Source organism: Macrobrachium rosenbergii, chromosome 47 (genome assembly GCF_040412425.1).
Source record: "Macrobrachium rosenbergii isolate ZJJX-2024 chromosome 47, ASM4041242v1, whole genome shotgun sequence".
NCBI classification, from domain to species: Eukaryota; Metazoa; Arthropoda; class Malacostraca; order Decapoda; family Palaemonidae; genus Macrobrachium; species Macrobrachium rosenbergii.
Genome location: NC_089787.1, coordinates 14,655,971 through 14,676,515, shown reverse-complemented (window position 1 = coordinate 14,676,515; position 20,545 = coordinate 14,655,971). Strand labels below are relative to the sequence as shown.

General features: G+C 43.5%; 1 protein-coding gene across 1 annotated transcript; it reads left to right on the top strand.

The window, feature by feature from the left end:
- The first annotated feature begins 17,250 nt into the window (after window positions 1-17,250).
- On the top strand, window positions 17,251-19,867 carry LOC136830866 (uncharacterized). Its single transcript, XM_067090837.1, has 3 exons — window positions 17,251-17,416; window positions 18,276-19,346; window positions 19,677-19,867. The coding sequence occupies exons 1-3, from the start codon at window positions 17,251-17,253 to the stop codon at window positions 19,865-19,867; spliced, it is 1,428 nt and encodes a 475-aa protein (XP_066946938.1).
- The last annotated feature ends 678 nt before the right edge of the window (window positions 19,868-20,545 follow it).

Genomic DNA, 20,545 nt, shown 5'->3' with positions numbered 1-20,545 from the left:
AAGAGAGCAAATCCGGCCTCTTGACAGAGCACCTAGACTGTCGAAGGACTCGACTTTCCTGAGTCTTCTGCAAATAAAATTTGAGAGCCCTGACGGACACAGGACTCTTTCTGGTTCTTGTCAAGAATTTCCGTCATAGCACTTAATCTCGAAGGTCCTGGGCCAAGGGACAAGGCAGGTTCGTTTTAGCAAGAACATAGGGCTTGCCCAAGGGAACATACTGCATTATGGCCTCTAAAACCTACATGATTATTGATAGCCTGAAGTTCACTAACTCTCTTAAGCCTTGCGTAGCAGAGCAGTTAGGAAAATAACCTTCCTTGTCACATTCTTGAGAGACGCCAGAGAGAGAAACCGAAGGTATTTGACATAAAAATTACAAACATGACATCAGGTTCAGGAGGCATCCTGGAATGAGGTACCTTGACAGTCTCAAAGGATCTCAAGAGATCGTGAAGATCGCGCTTGTTGTCGGCTGATAGTCTGAATGCAGTTAGACTCAGGCGGGAAGTTTTTGAGGTACCTTGCTGAAATGGGGCTGCCTGAACGCAGATCTGCAAGGACGTCCCCTGCCTCACAGCTCTGACATACTTCTCGTGAAAGGTCCTCGATGCGATTAGAAGCTGACGCTGTATGCGACTGAGAAGGTCAGCGGATATTCTCCACTCCTGCAACGAACCTGCGCGGGGATCGTGATCCGGCCGCATGGGCCCAAGCAGGATTTCCTTCCGCCAGGAGCGAACAGGGATGAGAGCGAGTTCCTCCTGTTTCTTGGTGGCATGCCAGGGCTGTGGAGTTGTCTGAATTTACTTATGCGACTACGGCCTGACACTTGGCTCTCGAGAAGGATTGAAGACAGCCAGGATCGCCCTAATTCCTTAAGATTGATGTGCCAGGACACCTGTTCCCTTTCCAGGTGCCTGACACTTCCTCCCCTCCTAGTGTTGCTCACTATCCCTCCCTGGGCGCGTAGGAAAACAACACTAGGTCGGGGCTCTGAAAAATGAAAGCCCCTTCTGCCAACCTCGGTGGGCCACTACCTCAGGTGGTCTTGAAAACAGGAGAGATCTTCAGGGTCTCTCTGATTCCTTGTCTATTCAGTTTTCCGCCAGGAAAAACTGGAAGTAACCTGAATGAAGTCTTCCCAGAGAAACAAAGCTTCTCCAGAGAAATGGTCCCCAGCACACTCATCCATTCCCTCACTGGGCATATTTCCTTCCTAGGAAGGATGAGACTTTTCTAAGCATTGCTGCTGACGTTTCTGGGATAGAAAAGCAGAAAAGCCACTGAATCCATCTGAATCCCCAGATAGACGATGGACTCGTCGGGATCAGATGGGACTTTTCTTCGTTCACTAGAAGTCCTAGGACTTTGTCCAGCTCTAAATTAGCATTCAGGTCCTCAGACACTTTGACTGTGAAGAGGCTCCGGATGAAGCCAATCGGCCGAATAAGCGGGAATACAAGCCTGCGAAAGTGAAGCCATCTCGCCACATTTCTCATGATAATCGTGAAGATCATGGGAGCTGTGCTTAGCCCGAAGCAAAGAGCTCTGAATTGAAACACTCGTCCCCCTAGTACAAACCTCAGGTACTTCCTCGACTGGGGATGTATGGGAACGTGAAAATGGCGTCCTCAAGTCAGAGCGACCACATCGAATCTCCTGGTCTTACAGGACGCTTACTTTCACGTTCCATACATCCCCCCAGTCGAGAAATACCTGAGTTTGTACTAGGGGGACGAGAGTGTTTCAATTCAGAGCTCTTTGCTTCGGGCTAAGCACGAAAGCTCCATGATCTTCACGATTATCATAATGGCGAGATGGCTTCGCTTGGCAGGTATTTGTATCTCGCTTTACCTGGCCGATTGGCTCATCGACCTCTTCACAGTCAAAGTGTCTGGAGGACCTGAATGCAATTGAGGAAGTGACAAGTCCCTAGAACTTCTAGTGAAGAAAGAATCCCATCTGATCCCAGCGCGATCCATCGTCACTCTGGGGATTCAGATGGATTCAGTGGCTTTTCAGCTTTTTCTATCAGGAACGTCCAGCAGCAATGCTTAGAAAAAGTCTCATCCTTCCTAGGGAAGGAAATATGCTCAGTGAGAAGATGGATGAGTGTGCTGGGACATTTCCTCTCTGGAGAAGTTTGTTTCTCTGGAAGACTTCATCTGAGCCGCTCCAGTTTCCTGGCGGAAAGCTGAATGAACAAGGAGAATCTAGAGGAGACCCTGAAGATCTCTCCCGTTTTCAAGATTCACCTGAGGTAGTGGCTCGACCCCTCGAGGTTGGCAGAAGGGGTTTCTCTACGCCTTCAGAGCCCCGACCTAGTGTTGTTTTCCTACGCGCCCAGGGAGGGATGGGGAGCAACACTAGGAGGGGAGGAAGTGTCAGGCACCTGGAGAGGGGAACAGGTGTCTAACATCAATCTTAAGGGGTGAGGGCGATCCTGCTGGCCCTTCAATCCTTCGAGCCAAGTGTCAGGCAGTGCGTACAAGTAAATTCGAACAACTCCACAGCCCTGGCATACCTCAGAAACGAGGAGGAACTTCGTTCCGGTCCTGTTAAGCCCTGGCGAAGAAATCCTGCTTTGGGCCCATGCGGCGTGGGATCCTTGCGGGGTTAGATTGCAGGAGTGGAGAATATCGTAGCGGACCTTCTCGGTCGACGAAAATCAGCTTCTACCGACCGAGTGGACCTTCACGAGGAAGTATGTCAGAACTGTGGAGGTTGTGGGGACGTCCCTTGTGCAGATCTGCTCAGGCAGCCATTTCAGGAGTACCTCAAAACCCGCTCTGAGTCTGTGCACTCAGACTATCAGCCGACAGCAAAGGATCTTCACGATCTCTTGAGATCCTTTGAGACTGTCAAGGTACCTCATTCCAGGATGCCTCCCTGGAACCTGGATGTCGTTCTAAAATTTTTTATGTCAAATACCTTCGAGCCTCTCTCTTTGGCGTCTCTCAAGAATGTGACAAGGAAGGTTATTTTCCTAACTGCTCTGGCTACGGCGAAGAGTTGAAGACTTCAGGCTATCAATAATCATGTAGGTTTTAGAGGCCATAATGCAGTATGTTCTCTAAGCCTATGTTCTTGCTAAAACGAACCCGTCTACCCCTTGGCCCAGGACCTTCGAGATTAAGGTTATGGCCAATTCTTGGACAAGAACCCGAAAAGTCACATGTCCTGTCAGAGGCTCTCAAATTTTATTTGCAGAAGACTCCAGGAAGTCGAGAGTCCTTGGACAGTCTGTGGTGCTCTGTCAAGAGGCCGGATTTGCCTCTTTCTAAGAATGCACTGGCGTTCTTTTTTAGAAGTACCATTTTAGACGCACTTTCCGACGTTCAAGACAGTGACTTGAGTCTTTTGAAGTTAAGGCTCACGAAGTTAGAGCCATTGCAACCTCGGTGGCTTTCAAGAAGAACATGTCCTTAGTGATCTTCTGGGTGACCTTCTGGCGAAGCAATTCGGTGTTAAACTGCATTACTTGCGGGGCCTGAAGACGACATCACGAGCTGCTATTCGCTAGGACCATACGTTTCGCCTCCAGATCGGCCCATAACGCTTCTGAGCCTGGACCTCTGTGGACTCCCAGGACCAGGGAGAGGAGCAAGAGTCGAAGAAAGCACGCCCAAGAGTTTCTGAGGCATCCCACGATCTGGCATCCGGCGGACCTGTTATTAAGCTTCTGCAGACACAGTGTTGCGAGCAGAAGGCGATACTCATCCTATCCTTTAGAGAGGTTGAAGTATATTTTAATCTTGATTTTGTTTTTCGTCAGATCGGTCCCATAGCTTCTAGGCCTGGACCTCTGTCGGACTCCCCCAGGACCAGGAGGGCATGTCGGCGCACTTAAGAGGGTTACGGGGGCTTCCCCCGATCTGGCGTCCCTTCGGCAGGACCTGTTGACGCTCTAGGTCAGGTGGTTGGTCGTTGCTCCTTTTGCCCTCACAGTATGGCCTTATGATCTAGTCCCATTGTGGTCACGCCCCCGTGGACAGATCATCTAGAACTCACCAACTATAGGTGCTACCTGGAGACTCCTAATAAAGAAGCAGAAGCAGGCTTGGGTGACAGTAATCACAGTCAGCTATGCTAACATAGGCCTGGACCTCTGTCGGACTCCCAGGACCGAGGAGAAGGCATGTCGAAAGCTGAGTTGGTTACGGGGCTTCCCACCGATCTGGCGTTACGGCAGGTCCTGTTGACACTCACGGTCAGGTGGTTGTTGTTGCTCCTTTGCTCTCACAGTATGGTCTTATGATCTAGTCCCATTGTGGTCACGCCCATTAGACAGATCATCTAGAACTCACCCGGCTATATAGGTCACTACCTTGCTGGAGACTCTAGTAAAGCAGAAGCAGGCTTGAGTGACAGTAATCACCAGAAGTCAGCTATGCTATCAGTAAGGAACCAAAAGTGTCGCCTACATATATTTGTTTCTAAATCCTTTTCTGTCTTTTCCACCTCCATTGGTGGGATTCAATATATATATCTGACAGTAAGTGCATGAACAAAATTATATTTTAATGACAAAATAAGTTTGTTATGCCTACAACAGATATATATATCATATGCCCACCCACCTCCCTTCAGGAGACAGTGGCACTAGAAAATCTGAATAGAAAATGGGAATGGTTCACGATGCCGCCTCCCAGCGGCGGAATGAGTACTAACCACCTGGCCCCACTGCGTGTGCCGCGAGTTTTTGGAATTCTGTCGGACTTCGGAGAATACAGCTATATATATATCTGCCAGGTAAGTATGAACAAACTTTATTTTATCATTAAAATATAATTTTTTTGTCCAAAAGAATGCTCTCGATCTTGTGTTTACGTTTATTAAGAGTAATAGTTTGGCGTCTAAAGAAGCGCTCCTATTTGTTTACATTGTATCAATATGTGGGGGTAGAAGTAGATTTTCTGAGTATTGCTAAACTTTACTTATATGACAATTGTGGAGTGTGTTTAATCAGGTATATATGTGTTTGTGTTGTAAAACAATTATTTTCCCCTTTTATTAGGGTGACGCCTTTGGAAGTTCCCCATTCCCTGTGCTGTGTCATATTTATGCCCTTTCTTTTCAGAGTTTCTTGCTATTTTTATATTGAAGTTGTAAATTGATGTACCAATTGTGTTTTGTATCTTGTTTGTACCGTTATTGTGAATTTTTGAGTGAACTGGGAATTATAAAAAAGAACTGTGGAACCTGTTACGTTCTCCCCAAGCTGTTTGAATTTTGAATTTTTTGTGAGAGGAATAAAGATATCAAGGAAGCACGCGTTTCCCTCTCTCCCATGAGAAAGTTGAGTATTTGAGGAGATTATGTCTCACGATGAGGGGCCAGAGGCCCCAAATAACCTACACATGTTTGTGTGATAAAATAAACTTTTAGAAGTAATATGTACTAATTTCAAATAATAAGATTAATAAAATTAAATAATATAATAATAATAATAATAATAATAATAATAATACAAAATTTGTATTATCTTGAACAAACAAATTCTTCCCTCATCTTTTGTAAGAAGGTTGAAGGCAAAAGCTGTCAGACATGTCATTTAACATGACAAGAATGAGAGTGTTGCTAATCAGTGGTCAAATTTATATAATTCATAAGAATTTCACTCTTTTTAGAAGTAGGACAACTGTTATCTCTCTCGTGTTCGAGTTAGCCAACCTCGTATTACAGCACTGTTTTTCTCTGTATGTCAACTGTACAGTAGATAATTTGAATTGATCTAATTTTGCATGTTTACAAACCAGCAAATGCGTAGTTCTAAAACATAGAGACATGAAGCATTTCAGAACAAAGAAAGTGACAGAATAAAATTGTAAAAACAGGGTTAGAGACTTCTAAAAATAGATTGGTGGAATGGGGGAGAGAGTCACACACTATATTCTTAAGTCAACCATTTATTTCTTTTTTTAAGGGTAATGTATTAAGCTAAATCTCTCTCTCTCTCTCTCTCTCTCTCTCTCTCTCTCTCTCTCTCTCTCTCTCTCTCTCTCTCTCTCTCTCTCTCTCTCCTCAATACTATGAATTCACTAAATAATATAACTTGACATTTCAAATGAGACAGTCTCTCTCTCTCTCTCTCTCTCTCTCTCTCTCTCTCTCTCTCTCTCTCTCTCTCTCTCTCTCTCTCTCTCTCTCTCTCTTGTGTTCTCTCAGTCTCCGTAATAATAATTTCGCTCTCTTAGTAAGGACAGCCCTTGAACCAGGCGTTCTTACCATTCGTGGTTTCTCTCTCTCTCTCTCTCTCTCTCTCTCTCTCTCTCTCTCTCTCTCTCTCTCTCTCTCTCTCTCTCTCTCTCTCTCTCTCTCTCTCTCATAGTTAGCGCTCACATTTTTACAACTTATTAATTCTCTGTACATCTTTACCTGTATAGTAGATACTGTAGTTTAAATTGATCTAATTTGACCTGTATCGTCTACGAAGCGTAAATGCAGTAGTGTTGCAAATACGTTCTAAAACATAGAGACATAATAACTAAGAGTTGTATTAGTCAAAATGTAAAACATTGTTTGTTCATGAAAAAGCATTTCAGAACAAAGAGAAAGAGACGCAGAATAAAAAAAGTTGCTAAAAAGAAGTTGAGATGATTCTAAAAATAGATTGGTTGGAAGGGAGAGAAAGTCTACAACTCTCAATTTTATGTAAACCATTTTATTTCTCTTTTTTAAGAGGCAATGTATTAAGCTAACTTTTAAATGAAATTACAGTAACTTTAATTCCATTTAAAAAGTTAATAATAATTTGGAAACCTGATTACGGTCATATTTAGTGTTTAAACTTTAGAAATAAGCATTTATTAGCATTTTTAGAACCATGCCAAACTTACGAAAATTCACCCTGCGCTTGGTTCCTGGAACCTAACCTCGTGTAAGTTAGGAAATGTGACTGTATTGTAATGCATCATGACATTATATTGTTTGGTGCCCAGAGACCTGTGGAACAAAACAAATATCCTCTAGTTTATGGTTTATACTGGTGGTGTTAGGGATATATTTTATTAGGAGAGTGACCACATAATTTATTTTGCCTTGTATGTAGATTATTTAGTTGAGTAACTTAGAGAAAATGGCTCTGTTCCGATGTTCAAGTTTCAGCAACTCCTTCCATCCAAGGTTATCTGAATCAACCTGACTAGGCACAGTGGATTGCTTTAGCAGTGGCATGTGGGGTAATGTGTCTAGTGGTATGATTAGGCTAAAATCAAATATATTACCAATCCAGCATGATGAACTCTGGTAAAGTAGATGAAGAGTTAGGAGAGGCGCAAGAATTGTTGAATGCAGCTGAGGTAGAATTTACAGATAAACATGAGCAAAAGAAAGAGAAAAGTGATGCAGAAGCAGACCTTGGATATTCAGAAGCAGAGGAAAATTTGATTAAGCTGAGGATACAGGCTGAAAGAGAGAAAATACAGGCAGAAAGTGAAGAAAGAGAAGATAGAGAGAAAAGAGGAAGAAAGAGGAAGAGAAAGAAGAAAAAAGCAGCAGAAGAAAGAAAGAGAAAGAGCAAAAGAGGAAAGAGAAAGGCAAGACAGAAGGAGATGGAGTGTAGCTCGATCCACATTACCTGTAACACCGTCTAACCCTATAAAGGTAATTCAGGCTGTATTTGATGTAGTAAGAATTAAGTTAATTCAGAAATTTACAGAAGAAGCTCAGATGAGTTTTGATCACTTTGAAAAGTTTGAAGTGTATGTGAACCGACCTAGGAATGAAAAATTTTAGTGTTGTCGGATCTGGCCAATCTCATTCATCAATAAGATGAAAAATAATAATATGAGACTGACCAGGTGGTCTTTATGCCTGCAACCGTATAATGTAAAGTGTTAAACACATTTCAGGAAAAGATAATGTCACTAGATTATTTATCCGTTGTGAATCGTTGGATTCAAACCGGGATAAATCTTCTGGGGAGGTATGATGTTGCCTTGTATCGTATATCCTCCTATAATTTTGACATATTTGCTTTTCATGTGTTATGTGTAATGATAATGATCGTTAAGTGTCATATTTAGTTTGCATCAGTCTCAAAACTAATGATTAAGTAGCAATAGCATAATTTAGAATTGTTAATATAATTTTTAATAGTAACGTAGTTTAGAATAATATCTTTCTTGATAAAAGCGTAGTAGAACACGTGTGTGTGTCCAGCAGGGACTTGTTTCATTTCAATTGTCATCAGTTGAGATAAGAGAGAGCGCTTTGTTTTGGGTTAGTGATGACAGGTTTTGAAAACAAACGCCAATTCGTCCCGTTCGGGCTCAAGACGAGTGATTTCACGTTGTTGCATGTTTTGAGTCTTACACCACTTTGAGAGAAAGAATCGTGTCTTGATCAATTCGTCATGTTTTGTAAGATTGCATTCAAGCGTTTTGCTGGATGTGTAACTTTCTTCTAAACTTCTCCATTGTATCTACTTTTAAAATGCTTTAATAGCGTCACTTCCCTGCTTCTAGAACTTTTGTATCTACTTCCCAAAATGCTTTAATGACATCATGTAATTGTTTCACGTGTTACTGGAATTCTAAAATCTGTTTCATTCTGATTTCTGAGACCAGTCGATTTAGTTCCTCTCTACTCTCGTTCTTCAGAAAAAAGATTATTTTAATGTAATTTTGTGGTCACATATTAGCATTAACTTTTGATATCTGAATTTAGCAAGATTATTTAGTTAAATAGCAGCGCCTAGTAAAAAAGTGTATATTGTAATGCTTGCTTGCTCGTAACAATATATATATATACATATATATATATATAGATATATATATATATATATATATATATATATATATATATACTCATATATATATATATATATATATGTACTATACTATATATATATATATATATATATATATATATATATGCTATATATAATATACAGGTTGTCCATCACTAATCCGGCATCACACTGGGACCTGGAGGGTGCGGATTAATACATTTATTAAACTGGTACAAAACCCACTAACTAAGCACCTCATCTTAAATTAAAATATCCCATAAATCAGTACAGTTGGTTAATGAAGAAAAGACAATTATCAAATACAGGTAGTGCTCGAGTTACGATAATTCGACTTGATACTTGAGTTTACAATGGGGTTAGCAATTACAGTAATACCTGATACGAAGTATAGGAAATATTTTTAGATTTCGCGCAGGCAGCAGGTACAATCAGGTTGCGAGAGAGACCAACTTACAATAGACCAACTTCTTTTCTTCCATCTCTTTATTCCATTTGCTAGTTAACCCTTAAACGCCGACTGGACGTATCGTACGTCAACTAAAATTGTCAGTCGGGTGCCGAGTGGACGTACGGTACGTTGACTACAAAATGTTTTTTTTAAATATTCGCGGAAAAATAATTATAGGCCTAGTTTGCGAAAGGTTTTAAATCACACGCTTTGAGGGATGCTGGGAGTTCATGGATCACGCTGTTGTTTTGTTCAGCGTTACTAGTGTGCATGCATCAATTTCTTCGCTACAGAGCAATAAGCGCGCATCGTCGAGCAATTTCTTGATGCATTCGTGTTTGCAGAACTTTTGTGAGTGCGTATTTGTGGCGTAACAGGGCGGTGCAGAGATGTCCCAACGTCAGGCCGTGGCGAGTGTGTGCCTGTCGGTAGTGGCGTGTGAGGTGAGTTTTAGATCTGGATGCTGGAGAGGGACCAAGCACCCAAGGTGACCCAGCTTTTAAACGCCGTGTTGTGCGCGAAAGGGACCAAGGACCACATCCTGTGCCTTTTACGACCCCTAGGAAGCATCGGGGTGTCCTGAGGGGCATTCGTAAGCATTTGGGAGGCCTCCAACAAGGACATTGATGAGTACTTGTTGGAGCTTGGTCGAGCAGGTGGAAAGTCCTCATTTGATGGCAGTTGGTCATCTAGTGATGAGGACATCATGCGATGTCAGTGATGATGATATTTGCCCCAATGTCGATGCAGAGCCACAGCAGTAAAGTGAACTGGAGTTTAGTGGTTTCCAGTGCGTATGAGGAGAGTCTGAGGAGGCACCCGATTGTGGCTGGTAGGGGACAGAGACAAGAAAGTGATGGTGAAAGTGAGAGATGGGCCAGTGGGGAGGGTGGGAGCGAAGTGGGTGCCGCGCACGGGCCCGTAGAAATCTGCTTGTCCGCTGGCAGCTTGGGTGAGCATGCGTTCATCCAAGTGATGAAAATTGGTTGGAGGACCCCACCCCACTAACATCACATTCACGGCGGCAACACCTGGACTGACCGTCCCTGTGCCTCTCACTGCACTGGGGTTCATTCAGCTCTTCCTTACGGGAATTGCTGGAATACCTCGTTGCAGAGACAGCGGATTACGCTCGGTACTGCCGTGAGGAACTGCAGACGACGTTGTCGTATCGCTGGCGGGGCTGCAACCTCACGGACATGGCGCATTTTTTGGGGCTCCACATTTTTTTTGGAATGATGCCTGCTGCCGACGTCAGGCAATATTGGAGAAGCCCGAATTTTTAAAAATGCAGCCCAATGTGCCGGCATTATGCCCGTGATAGTTTTTCTGCCCGTTGGACGGTGTTTCAACGGCGCCTTCAACGAGGCCATACCCCGGAATAACCCCGACCGCCTCATCTTAGTCTGCCCAGTGGTGGACTACATTTGTGAACTGTGCCAGTTTCTCGTGGTTCCTTCCAAGAACCTTTCTTTGGATGAGGGGATGATGCCGTACAAAGGGCGTCTAAGTAGAAGTGTACAGCCCAAGCCAAAGAAGTATGGTGTCAAGTTATTTTTATTCACGGAATCAACACTGGTCGTCATTGGACTTCGGTGTATTCCGGGGTCTTCTTCACGCTAGCGTGACACTGTCTTCAGTCTTGTGGATCATTTCCGTAACCAGGATACCACCTGTTTATGGATAATTATTATAACTCAATCCCTGGCCAGGAACTGTATGAAGCAGGTGTGCCGTCAGTATTTCCGGTTGTCGGGCCCAGATATCCTGAAGAGGTTAAGCTAGCCAGCCGCAACATCTGGCAGAGAGACAGAGTGGCCGGAAGGGGAGATGTCTTCGTCATCTGTTGGAAGGTGTGGTCGACTCGTGCACATGATTACGATGACTCATGAGCACATCAGAAGAGGTCGTTCAGTGAAGATGCGTCGGCAGGGCTGAGTTACGTATGAGGAGTTTAGTGTCCAACGGCCTACTGTTATCGGGCACTACAGTAGGCATATGGGAGGAGTTGATCTCTTTGATCAACTCATCCAGTATTATCCCTTCGCCAGGAGAACCAGGAGGTGGACACAGAAGCTCCTCAAATACCTCCTTCAGTTGGCTCTCCAGAATGCCTACATCCTCTACTGTGGGTACAATTCCGACACCACAGGTTGTCCATATCCAGTTTCTCGAGGGTGGCCGGAGATGCCCTCATAAACTTTAATCCAGGTGGCCTTCCAACACGCCCCTCTGCCCCGAGCTCCAGATCTGCCCCGAGAAAGTGGGGCAGATGTCGCTGAGAGAGACCGGCTCCGTTCTTCCTGCTCCTGCCGGCGCCGCCAGCCATGATGATGCACGCCATTGCTGCCGCGCCCTTAATGATGCCGCCCTGCTGTCCCTGTCCTGCTGCCGCCCTCCCTCACATTCCAATGTCCCGTCAGATGAGTGGACCCTGTGTGTTGGCTGCGGGCGAGTCGCACACAGATCCTAGAAGGGCCTAAGCAGAAACAGTGCCGGGTGTGCCATATGCAGGTTTGGGGAGTGTGACTGCAAATACCACACTGCGGTCATATATTGGAGTGCGCCTACCCGAGGAACACTGGAGGGTGCAGCGGACTGCCGAAGGGCGGCCCATCTGCAGTAAGGGCGCGCGTCTCCCTCCTCCACCTGTGCCTCGTCATGTCGAGAGGAAAAAAATGCAAGACTCTTCAGTGGAGGTGAAAACAGAACAGAACGAAGAGTCAGGATTACAGTGAGTATTCTGCATTGATTTTATATTTAGTTTTATATTTATTACAAGTTTTTATATATCTGTATTTATTGGTGTTTTGTATATTATTTCGTTTTATGCAAAAAAAAAGTTTTTCACCTGCATTCATTTTAGTTATGTATTTGTACCAAAATAAAAAGAATATATTATATATATATTTGTGTATGTATGAATGTATATATACAGTGAACCCCGTATTGCGCGGGGATGCGTCCACCCCCGCGAATAGGTCAAATCCGCGAATGCTTAAAACCCCTCTAAAAACACTTAGAACTGCCCATTTTGATAGCTTAAACACAGAAAAAACCCTGTAAAAATGCTTATACCTGAATATTTTAATAGTTTTATCACAAAAAGTGCATTTATTCATGAAAATTATATGAAAATACAGTAATTAGTGAATATTTCTCCAGTGAAAAATACAGCGAATCGGCTTGAATTTACTATACTTGAATGATGGCTAGATATGTTCCACAGAAACTCGCATGAATGTGAGTCCATGAACGTTGACATGCGAATCTGAGGGTTTGCTGTATATATATATATATATATATATATATATATATATATATATATATATATATATATATATATATATATTATTACAGTAAGCAAACATCTAACATTCTAGTGATATTCAATCATTTACCTTCATTTTGCAACAAACGGAAAGTCTCTAGCACAATATTTCTAGATTTATGGTGAATTTAAAAAAAAAACATTTTCCTTCCCTCCACGCACAGTAACTCTGCTGAAAATCTCAGAATATCTTTAGTCACCTTGTTAAGTAATTTTATTGCCGTTTATATCAGAGCGTTACATAAAGTGTTATACATGAAAATGCATAATTTCAAGTGACAAAATTTAACCTATGGTCAACACAGCGCGACGAAATGGTAAAATGCTGATATAGCTAAAACTCTTACATTCTAGTAACTTTATTCAATCATTTACCTTCATTTTGCAACAAACGAAAAGTCTCTAACAATATTTCGATTTATGGTGATTTTTTGAAAAAAACTTTTTCCTTCCCTCCGCGCGCGGTAACTCTGCTGAAAATCTCAATTTCTTTAGTCACCTTGTCGTAATTTTCCCACCGTTTTATATCAGGCGTTACATAAAGTGTTATACATGAAAATGTGCGCAATTTCAAGTGACAAAATTTAAACCTACGGTCAACTTTGACTCGACCGAAATGGTAAAAAAATGCAATTTTAAGCTAAAACGCTTACATTCTAGTAACATTCAATCATTTACCTTCATTTTGCAACAAACGGAAAGTCTCAAACACAATATTTCGATTTATGGTGATTTTTTGAAAAAAACTTTTTCCTTCCCTCTGCGGCACGGTAACTGCTGAAAATCTCAATTTCTTTAGTCACCTTGTCGTGATTTTCGCACCGTTTTATATCAGGCGTTACATAAAGTGTTATACATGAAAATGTGCGATACATGAAAATGTGCGCAATTTCATGTAGAATACAACTAAAAATAACTCATGGTTGTAGCTTTTATTAGTTTTGAAATATTTTCATATAAATCACGATGTGACAAAATTTAAACCTACGGTCAACTTTGACTCGACTGAAATGGTAAAAAAATGCAATTGTAAGCTAAAACGCTTACATTCTAGTAACATTCAATCATTTACCTTCATTTTGCAACAAACGGGAAGTCTCTAGCACAATATTTCGATTTATGGTGAATTTTTGAAAAAAACTTTTTCCTTCCCTCTGCGCACGGTAACTGCTGAAAATCTCAGCATTTCTTTAGTCACCTTGTCGTAATTTTCGCACCATTTTATATTAGGCGTTACGTAAAGTGTTATACATGAAAATGTGTGCAGTTTCATGTAGAATACAACAAGAAATAACCCATGGTTGTAGCTTTTATCAGTTTTGAAATATTTTCATATAAATCACGATAAATAGAAAAAATTCGAACTTAGGTCAACTTTAACTCAACCGAAATGGTCGACAAATGCAATTGTAAGCTAAAACACTTACAGGCTAGTAATATTCAATCAATTACCTTCATTTGCAACACAGGAAGTCTCAACGATATTTTTTGATTTGTGAATTTTTGAAAAAATTTTTACCTCCATGATTCACAATTCATGCATCATTTTGTGATAATATTTTCTCTGTGTTGCGTTGATTCATTGTTGATATATACCAAAATCGTCGCAATTTAGTGCAATGCAATGAAAAAAATACTCATTAACTTTAACGTTTTGCTCTGTATGATTGTATACAATTATATATGAAATTTTTGCTGTCATATATTCCAATATTTATATATATTAATGATATTTTTTTAATTTCTGATGGTTGCATACCCCAAACTCCAGGCAATGACAAAAAAAGGCAAAATGAACTCTTAATCTTAAAAGCGAGAAAGCGTGCTGGCGTTTAAAAAAAAAAATTCCCTTTCCAACGATTGCTCACTCCCGAACACCGCCCGACATACGACAGACACTTTTTGTAAATAGAAGCTCGGTGTTTAAAGGGTTAAAAGTAAAAGAGAATGATAAAAGTATTGTTGAGTACCCGCGCATGTATAATGTACAGAATACCTAGTGTAGAGCTGGGCTATGTCAGAATCGTTTTCAACAAGCGATGTGGTTTTGGGACCTAACCCATCATTAGTAGGATATTACCTATAAAGCATTTTTAGAGTTTTATTTTCTTGTGTTTGAACTATCAAAATAGGCAAGTTCTGGTGTTTTAGAAGGGTTTAAGTATTTAGTAGTTGTACCTATTTGTGTGGGAGGGGGTAGTACGCATTCCGTGAATATAGGTTTACTGTATATTTATATATATATATATTATGATTAGCAAAGGCTTCCAGCAACCATTACCTCCCCCTTTCTCTTTTGTTGTTTGTTTGTTGTCTTCATTTACTGCAAGCCGCTCGATCGATAGATGCATCTGTCTATCTGACTACCTGGTCAGAATACAAGGGTTTAAAAGATTAAGGCCACTCTCTTTAAGCAGATCTTTCAGCCGTGGCAAGTGATCTGTCTGGTCGTTTCCTTACAGGCAAAACTCCCCTGCAGGCATCAGCTGAAGTTCAACACCCTATATGTTGGAAGTGCCACATAGGAGGAGATAAAGCAGAAAACACGGGATCTTTCTTACCTTGGCGGAGCGATGTAGACGTCCTCAAACACTATGGCCCCATCGATGCCCATGCATCCTAACCGTGGCCGCACAAAGTACTTTCTCCTCGGCCCTTCGACGCGACCCCTTGTTCGCTCCACCGTTGACCTGCCGGATGCCCCACATGCCATTGCCCGGCCCTTCGTGAAATTCCCACGCGTTGCCCTTTTTCGAGAAGTCCCCATCGCCGGAGATCGCTACCACTGGAGAAACTGCAGCCCATCGTTCGTGCACCGCCTGCAAGAAAAGGATGAGTACCCTTAAAAACGACAGACATTCGTTGTGCATAAATTGCAGGAAGGTACAATGTAACGTCACATTGCGATGTGACGAATGTAGGTCATGGTCGATAGCACAGATGGAAGATTATCTCAAGTATAGGAAATCATTAGCTTCTAAGAGTAAACGTAAGGATTCAGCGGTAGAGACTCAGGGTTTTGACAAGGAGGCTTTAGAGTCAGAATTATTTAGGAAATTGGAAGACAAATTGTCAGCCAGCATGTCTAGTTTGTTTTCAAGTTTCATGTCAAAACTAACAGAAATCAAAGATCAGGAAAAAGGTAATAGGGACACAGAACCTAATAGAAGCTCTTTTCAGCTCCCCTGCCTGTTCAGAACCAGCCTAACGGGTGGTGGGGTCATGTGCGTAAGTCCTGGTAAAATCCGTTTAGGAATGGCAGGCAGTTAGAGATAGGGCGGTAGTAGAGAATCAGGAAGATGGGTTAAGGTGCAGTTGGAGTCAGGTGTCATTAAGGTTGCGGCTCCAGCATTTGGATCAACAGCGGTTCTTTCCACTTGATAGGCTCTCTGCAACAAAGGTTGCAAAATCGGTGAGATGACTCAATTTTGGTTCTAAGCTCTTCTGGTTTGGATAGGTTGGAAAGTATCCGTACTCTTCTTCGAAGTTTCTGTTTCCCCCACAGGGACAAACCTTCGTCCTTTCAAGTCTAATTGATGAATCCAATTGCTGAACATTGCAGAGTATAATGCTGATCTGTTGGGACTCCTCTAAAGCTACAGATCTTTGGTTAGAAATTGTTTTAATATTAGTTTTCCAACGTTTTTTTTTGAGCATGTTTTGAAAAATCTCGAATTCACAAATGATGCTTTACAAGATTATCAGAGGAACAAAATCGGTCTATTTTCTTTTCTTAAAAATCCTGGCCTCTTCTGTATCTGCAGACATCTCTTCCCCTATGGTTCAAAATCTTCTATGGCTTTTTCTCAACCTTCCGTTTGGTCACTCTTGAGGAGACTTCGGTTTCTTCTCTCGCTCATCCGAGCTCTCTACCATTAACGGACTTGCCTTCGGGACAATCTTCCACAAATCATATGACTTCTCATCCTCCGGAGCTAGTTGCTGCGGCATCTGGTAGTGCGACTGTTCCCGTGTTCTTTTTGGCTCCGGTAGTCTCAACAATCACTGCGGTAGCTAGGTTTACTGGTAACCTATCATCCACAATCGCTTCGGGTTCAGTACCCCCCAGTTTCCCATGCGAAACTCCTGTGAGCTCCAGCCCGTCTGTTAAGTTACTCCACGGTATAGCGTCATCGGCAGGGACTCGGTGGTTACCCAGTGTAGCTTCTTCATCTCTTCCCTCCTTCTGTACCTTCCTTCTCTACCTTTCCAGCAGGTTTTTCTGTTCCTCCGGTTAGGATGGTTTTTGTAGGTTCGGGTTCGGTTGCGGGTCAGCAGGGGATGTTCCCCCCTTGTTCTTCTTCCGCTAATAAGCGGAGTGTCTGCTGCTGCGGTTCCTCATCTGCATGCTACTGTTATTCAGCCTAGTTCGGGGTTGGCGAGTGTTGCTGCTTCTCCGTTTTCTGAGGTGGGCGTGGTTCGCCCAGGTGTGTCTGGCTCTAGCGTAGCTCCACCGTTGTTGGAGAGTGCGGGTTTTGCGCAACCCTTCTCGGCTGCCCACAACATGATTACGACTGATCCCTCAGGTGTTCGTCTTGCGCACTCAGGTATTTCGTGTTCCGGGTTAACTGATCAGCGTTTTCAGGGGTCAGCCTGTCTCTGTTCTGTCTCGACTTTCGGTCCGGATCTTTCCAAATAAGAGATTTTTTCTGCGAGGAAGAGGATCGGTACGGAGAAGCCTGTTCTCCTTCGCGAACGGAGAACAATCAGCGGATGGTGGACTTCATTCATGCGTATCACAGTCGAGCTCCAGAAGAACCTTTTCAACCTAATCGAAGCGATGTTGAGTCACTGTTTGCGACAAAACCAGTGGTGGCGCATGCACCAAAGAATCTAGTTTGGTGTGGCTGTGTTGAGCAGGCATTGAGGGAGGCGGACGGTAGGTTAGCGGCGTTAATTGGGTGGGGTAGGCAGGATTCCACCTTGCTTCCTTCTCGTAAGGGTTTTTATAAGGTTGCGGGTAACCCTTCTGCGGGTGTTAGGGTCCCTCTTAATGAATCAGTGGAGTCTGTCTGAGGTTCCTTCTTCCAAATCAGTTTGGTTTCTGTCACGGCGAGAGCGGAGTATTTGGAAGACACTTTTAGTGTTACTCAGTGAGCACTATCATTCGATGTGGATGTTATCTGGTTAATGGGGTTCCCTTAAACAGGATGGTTATTCTCCTCGGACCCAGCTTTGTTGACAACCTCATCGCTGGTGTCAATGGGACTGGCTATCAGGCAAACATTCGACCGGATGCACCTTCTTCGGTAAGAAAAGGAGGGATTTCTTTCTGAACCATCTACCTCCGCATTATCCGGACATTCACAAAAGGGCTCTGTTGAGAGCACCATTGGCGCTCAGCAACAGTCTTTTCAGAGAGGAAGATGTAGCGTCGATGGTAAATTTCATTCTCTTCTTCAGCTGTCGAGGTCACAGCAAGCAATGATTCGGTGTAGCACAGACGTAGATCACGAGAGGTTCCAGGATGACATCACCAGCTAAGCGGACGCGTTCCAAATCACCAACTAGGTCCCCTAAAAAAGTCCGCTTCTCATCCAAGTCTTCAGCTTCTGCTTCAGTTTCGAAACCTTCTGTCCTTAAGAAGGGTTTTCGGAAATAGGAGACACTTCCCTCGTAGGTTGCCTAGCTCCATTCTGGGAAATCTGGAAGGAGTGTGGCGCGGAGAGTTGGGTAGTGGAGGTGTTATTAGGAAGAAGTACAGAGTCCTTTTCATTTCTCTTCCTCCTCCTATCCAGCTCAAAAGCGGTTCATCTTCCCAGTTGTGCAAATCCTCCGTAGAATAGCTTTAGCAGCAGAGATCAAAGCCCTCTTGGAGAAGGGAGCATTAGAACCCGCTCCTTCTTCCCCAGGATTTTACAGTCGGATTTTTGTGGCTCCAAAGTCAGGAGGATCTTGGAGACCCATCATAGATCTCTCGAGTCTCAACCGGTTCATCATCTCCCCGAAGTTCCATATGGAAACTTCTCAGTTGGTGCTGCGGTCGGTCCGGAGAGACGACTGGATGATTTCAGTGGACCTCAAGGACGCTTATCTCCAGGTTCCGGTCCATCCGGAATCTCGGAAGTTCCTTCGATTCTCGGGTCCAACTGGAACATTTCAGTTCAGAGTCCTCTGCTTCGGTCTGACCACAGCACCTCAAGTCTTTACGAGGGTGATGTCTCCTATTTCAGAGATAATGCATTGTCAGGGTTTCAGGATGAGGCGCTACCTCGACGATTGGTTAGTTCAGGCTTTGTCAGTAGAGGAAGTTTTGCAGGCAAGGGACTTCTTACTAAACTTGAAAAAGTTAGAATACCACATCAACTTGGGAAAGAGTTCTTTGATTCCAGCTCAGACAAAAACGTATTTAGGAATAACGATTCAGACGCGTCTTTTGAGGGCTTTCCCGACGGAGGAACGAGTTTTGGCAATTCTGAGCCAACTAGAGACATTCAGATCGAACAGATCTCAACCGGTGAGCCTATGGAAGAGCTTGCTGGGCAGGATGGCCTCCCTCTCACTCCTAATTCCAGGGTCTCGTCTCCGGATGCGTTCTCTTCAGGCATGTCTCAGGAATCGCTGGTTTCAGGAAGAACACGTTCATGGTCTGGGACGATTCTTGCCTGAGGATCTTCGGTGGTGGTCAGAAGAATATCATCTGACGCCAGCATTAGATTGGACTCCCCATTCAGATTTCCATCTGTACACAGTGCCTCGGATTAGGGTTGGGGAGCAACCGCAGATATCAGGCCAGGTGCGCTTTGGGCGGATCTGGATGGGAGAGTCCATCAACCACGAGGAACTAAGAGCAATAGAAGAGGCTCTAAGTTAGCCGCCCAGATCAGATAAGCAACGGGGCGGTAAGCGCTCTTTGCGACAACATAACTGCGGTGTCATACCTCCAAGAAGGAGGGGAACAAAAATCGCAAATTTTGAATCAAGTCGCCAGAGAATTCTCGGCTGGTCTTGAGTGCCACAGGAATACTCGTTCCTCAATTCGTATCGGGAAAACTCAACGTTTTGGCAGACGACCTAAGCCAACAAAGAGGTTCTAGGGGGGGAATGGACGCTAGTGCAGGAGGAAGTTCAACTTCTATTGAAGAAATGGCCAGCAACCATAGACCTGTTTGCTACAAGACTAAACTTTCGCCTCCCAGTATACTTCTCCCCAGTAGAAGATCCCATGTTGTTCGGGACGGACATCATGTTGCACTCTTGGAACGACATTCCCTCCATTCGGAATGATTCAACAAGTGTTGATGAAACTCAGGAGCTCCAACAACACCGAAATGACGTTGATTTGCCGCTGGCCTCAAGACCTTGTTCCCGGACCTTCTCAATTTACTGACGAATGTTCGGTTTTCCTTCCAGAGAGAAAATCTTTACTCAGACCAGCCGCACTTCTCACTTCACACCGGAACCTCCGGCGTGCTGAAGCTGGCTGCGTGGAGACTGTCAGCAAGCAGCACACGTCATGCGGACTCTCTAAAACGATGCTTCGTAGCTGTCTTTGCTGTCTGAGAAAATCCAGCAAAACTATCAGGCCAAGTGGGCGGTTTACCGCGGTTGGTGCGAGTCAAAGGTCATTGTATATCACTTCCAACCCCCTTGACATGAGACCACCTTGACGTGGCAGGGGGCTCTTAATTAGAATTTGTTTCTGGAGTTTGAGTCAAGAGTCTCATATGCCATCGTATATTGTTTTGGAGTTAGATTTGTGAAAATTTCACTTTTGATAAAACGGGTCGACCTGATAAATAGGAAAAGATATCATAGCTGGGAATAGGTTTATATCGAGAAGCTAAAAGTGAGAACTGTGGGACGGGTTGCCCGATAATGTTCGGACCTGAGAGATATCCAAGGCGGAACTATTCTTTAGTGCTGAACCACGCGGATTCCAGGGGGTCTGGTTCTAGGGATAGGACTCTCGGCATTCTATCCGGTTTATAACATGATTAGGGTGGGGATGATTGTGATGTATGAAGTACTCTCAGTCCTAGCAAGTGGGCTTAGCTTACACTTGGGC

Bases quoted from the DNA above. Each gene is read 5' to 3' on its own strand.
- LOC136830866 (XM_067090837.1), top strand. From the start codon at position 17,251: ATGGTGGACTTCATTCATGCGTATCACAGTCGAGCTCCAGAAGAACCT. The intron at 17,417-18,275 runs GTAGGTTAGCGG...CCTCCTATCCAG, and splicing joins GGCATTGAGGGAGGCGGACG to CTCAAAAGCGGTTCATCTTC. The intron at 19,347-19,676 runs GTTAGCCGCCCA...TTCGCCTCCCAG, and splicing joins AGCAATAGAAGAGGCTCTAA to TATACTTCTCCCCAGTAGAA.